Source organism: Piliocolobus tephrosceles, unplaced genomic scaffold, assembly GCF_002776525.5.
Source record: "Piliocolobus tephrosceles isolate RC106 unplaced genomic scaffold, ASM277652v3 unscaffolded_1117, whole genome shotgun sequence".
In the NCBI taxonomy this organism is placed as follows: domain Eukaryota; kingdom Metazoa; phylum Chordata; class Mammalia; order Primates; family Cercopithecidae; genus Piliocolobus; species Piliocolobus tephrosceles.
The window spans coordinates 1-4,306 of record NW_022292277.1 but is presented as its reverse complement, the minus strand read 5'-3'; the positions used below and the strand labels follow the sequence as shown (position 1 = coordinate 4,306).

General features: G+C 36.9%; 1 protein-coding gene across 1 annotated transcript; it reads right to left on the bottom strand.

Annotated features, from left to right (window-relative positions):
* Positions 1–505: 505 nt before the first annotated feature.
* LOC111531300 (probable C-mannosyltransferase DPY19L1) lies at positions 506–4,033 on the bottom strand (the record flags this gene model as incomplete). The annotated part of the gene is made up of 3 exons (XM_023198520.2): positions 506–599; positions 1,356–1,476; positions 3,896–4,033. Coding segments are annotated over 3 exons (353 nt in total), but the record flags the coding sequence as incomplete, so codon positions are not given.
* Between the last annotated feature and the right edge of the window lie 273 nt (positions 4,034–4,306).

The window sequence follows — 4,306 nt, the reverse complement described above, 5'->3', positions numbered from 1 at the left end:
GCTCATGCCTGTAATCTCAGTACTTTGGGAGGCTGAGATGGGCAGATCACTGAAGCCCAGGAAGTCGAGACTAGTCTGGGCAACATAGTGAAACTCTGTCTCTACAGAAAATACAAAAAATTAGCGGAGTTTGGTGGCGTGGACCTACAGTCCCAGCTACTCAGGAGGCTGAAGTGGGAGGATCGCTTGAACCCAGAAGGCAGAGGTTGTAGTGAGCACAGATCACACTACTGCACTCCAGCCTGGGTGACAGAGTGAGACCCTGTTTCAAAAAAAATAATAATTAAATTTATCAAGTATTCCCAACTCTCCTTACACCTCTAAAACTATCTTAAGTGTGATGGGCCATGGCAGTGGTGAAATCATGCAAATAATGAATGATTTTATGATAAGATATTTTAGGATATTTTCATAAAACTGAACTATAAATTAATCAATGATTAACTATTAAGTAATCAACTATTTTATTTTAGTATATCTTATAAACAGTAAAATATTATCTTACCTTAAATATGTGCCATATATGAAGAATAATGCCATCATTAGTCCATTTAAAATAAAAATTACAGCAACATAAAAGCAAGCAGAATCTCCCAAGCCTTTAAAAATAAACAAAACATATGTTCTAACCACAGTAACCCAAATTACCTTATGTGTCTAGCAATTTATATTAAATTGTGTTCATTTTGAAAATGGTGGCCAGATATATTCAATAGTTGCCCTGGTTCCCACATGAAAACATAACACTACTGCAGAACATAGATGAGATCAGGGTAATTAGCAATGGCGAAATTAAAACAGGGCTGCAAATTCACAGATACGCCTCCTCGGGAGGTATGGGGTCTATAGTCCCCATTTTTGAGTTTCATTGTTCTTGTGACTCTTTCAATGGAGTACGGCAGAACAACACTATGTGACTTCCAAGGCTAGGTCATAAGAGGCCATGCAGTGTCTAGCTTGGAGCCTTCAGCTGCTATAGGAAAAGCCTTACTGAGGTACTTGCTATCAAAAAGCCCAAGTCACCCAGAAAGGCCACAGGTAGGTGTCCCAGCTGACAGTTCCAGCTCAGCTCAGCCTCACAGTCCTCCACTCCCAGGAGTCAAAATGTGAGCAACGCAGCCTCTCAGTTAATTCCAGCCTTCCCAGATATTTGCGTCTTACTAGCAGAGGTCCCTGAAATCATGGAGATAAACCAGCCCTGCTAAAGCCTGCCCAAATTCTGGACCTGCAGAATCCATATGCATAATAAAATGGGTGTTGTTTATACCACTAAGTTTACAGTGTAAGTTTATTATGCTGGATAAGTTTATTACGTTACAACAGGTAACTGGACAATATCACAGAAAGAAACTTACCTTCACAGCTTTCAATAGGACTGAGTCCTTCTCCTCTGGTAACTGTCCAACATATCTTGGTTTGAATACCAATCAAGTCCATTATTTTGGTATAAATCCAGTACCAGCTGGCTAAAATTACCTTTTTTTAAAAAATATGGAGGCATCTTAAGAAAATATACTAAACAATTTTCGTTACTAGAATACTTTTGAGATATTCTGACAATTACCATATTTTCCCTTTCTACACCATCCACTTGGCTCCCTTTAAATCTAGTAAAACGAGGCTCAGAATCTCCTAGGCAGATTCTTCACTGGTCAGTTTTCAATTGTTCATCCATGGGTAAGGACAAAATGTGGGCCCCAAAAAAGCGCTAAATTTATGATTTTCAAAAACTATACAACTCTACTAAGAGACACAAAAGAGGATTTGCACAAGTAAAAGATACTGGGTCTACTGGAATAGACTGAATTATTTAAGATATGAATTCTCCCTCAAATTAATTCATAAACATAAAATAATTCTATTCAAAATTCCTAGTGTCTAAAATGTATCGAGAAAACTAAAGGGAATGTTTTAACAGATATTAAGTCTTACCGCTTTCAATAATTAAAATAGTGTGATATTGGCACAAGAATGGCTAGACAGATCAATGTAACCATGGTACAGGTGGTGATAAGCCACCCCAGATTCCCTCTTCTGGGGTGAGGCACTCATTCCAACAGCTGGTTGGAAGACTGGTAAGTTAGAGCTGGAAGCTGCATCCCTCCCCGGGAACTGCCCGTGGCTGAAGAAAGTAAATTCACTCAAGGTGACAACCCCTACCCAAGGGCAATCTGCATCCAATGACTGACTAGTCAATAGAGAAAGATATCAAGGTCAGGGGCCCTTCTCTCAAGGTAGGACAACTCTGCAAGGTCATCCCAGATCCAGAGCTGCCCAGGGACTGGATGAGGCTTTCACAGTGACTGCATCAAAGCTCTCGTCTTCCTCCTGCCTCATTCATCCCCCTTAAGGTGTTGACCCTAAGGACACTCCCTCAACTACTTCCTGCATGTAAATCTCCATCTCAAAGTCCACTTCCCACAACCTCAACCTAAAGCAATACTGAGCACAAAATTCAGAAACACATGCAAGCATGTATGTATAATAATTTTGCATATAAAGAAGAAAGCTTACTTCAAATCAGTGGAGAGAGGATGGACACCTCATCAGTGTTAGGTTACACACAATACCATTTTCAAAAAAAAAATTCAAGGTTAGATTCCTACCCCACACTATGCATCAAAACCAATTCTAGATAAATTAAAAATGTAAATATAAAAAAATTATGATTATAAAAATGAAGTTTTTTACATATATGTATAAAAGACAAAAAAGATTCATGATATATTTCTGTATAAAAAAATACACAGACATCATACACAAAGCTAAAGGGCAAACAACTGGGGAAAATGTTTCATTATATAGCTTATATTAATATCCAGTATATAATAAATGAGCTCTTATAAAATTTTAATAGAAATATAGATAAAACGCATGAATTGGCAATTATTTTTAAAAGTAAAAATGCATTATATGTATATGTATGTGTGTTATATGTACATATATAGAGAACACTAAAATATATATATAATCAATGAATGAAATACATCATGTGACTTCAATTTCTTTGTCTATCCAATTAACAAAGATGCAGGTAAATAAAAAAAAACACTGCTGGTGGATAGTTCAATATCTATCTTGAAGGACTTTTGACAAAATCATTAAAGTATATATTCTATTGAACTAGAGTTTCACATCAACAAATTTATAGTTTTGCAAGGAGGATAAAGGAGAGGCCAAATGTCATCTCCATTTGCTGGATTGGGCTCACCTTCCCTCCACCCCCACTCAAGAAAGTGCACTCAATTAAATGAGGATAAGGAACAAAACATTTAACAAATGACATGTAAAAGTAACAGAGCTCCCTTAGTATAAATCTTACAAGCACACCAAATCTAGTTTTTGTATTTTTTAAACAATGCAATCACAACAGTTCCCCACAGAATTAAAGCCCTCTCCTCAAAATCTGTAATGATCTTTTTTACATATTCCTCCACAAGATACATATTTTCTTTTTTGTTGCTGTTTTTTTTTTTTTTTTTTTTTTTGAGACGGAGTCTCGCTCTGTCACCCAGGCTGGAGTGCAGTGGGCGGATCTGGCTCATGGCAAGCTCCGCCTCCCGGGTTTATGTCATTCTCCTGCCTCAGCCTCCCAACTAGCTGGGACTACAGGCACCTACCACCTCGCCTGGCTAGTTTTTTTGTATTTTTTAGTAGAGACGGGGTTTCACCGTGTTAGCCAGGATAGTCTCGATCTCCTGACCTCGTGATCCACCCGTCTCAGCCTCCCAAAGTGCTGGGATTACAGGCTTGAGCCACCGCGCCTGGCCCATATTTTCTTTTAAAAAATTAAATACAATTTAACATATTGAATAATATCTTAGATTTAAAATCAGCATTTAATACAAAAAAGTTTTACAAAAGTGCAAAATCACAACTGGAAAAAGTGCCTTACCTCAGGGTAAAGATTGAATCTTTTTAATGTATTAATAACAAGGGGGTATTCAGTCAGTTTATCATTCATAATCATCCATACTCCATTCAAAAATGAGGGTGCTTCCACAATAGTCTTGAAATAGGAATAATATAGTTCCTGAAATAAGGATAAGCTCAGTTAAAATAACAATTATGATGCCTCTTCTAAGTAAATACAGTTTTTGAAAAACAAAGCAATTAAGCAAGTAACAGCTATTAATACAATGAATTTCACAGATTTCTGATCACTGATAAATCCTAAAGTTGCGAAAAAACTATGTATTTTCACATAAACATGTCTTAGTTGAAATAACTGAATGCAAAATAGCTTCAAAAAGTTTCAGCATTTACAAAATAATACGACTCAGCATACTTCAACTTAGAAAATCCT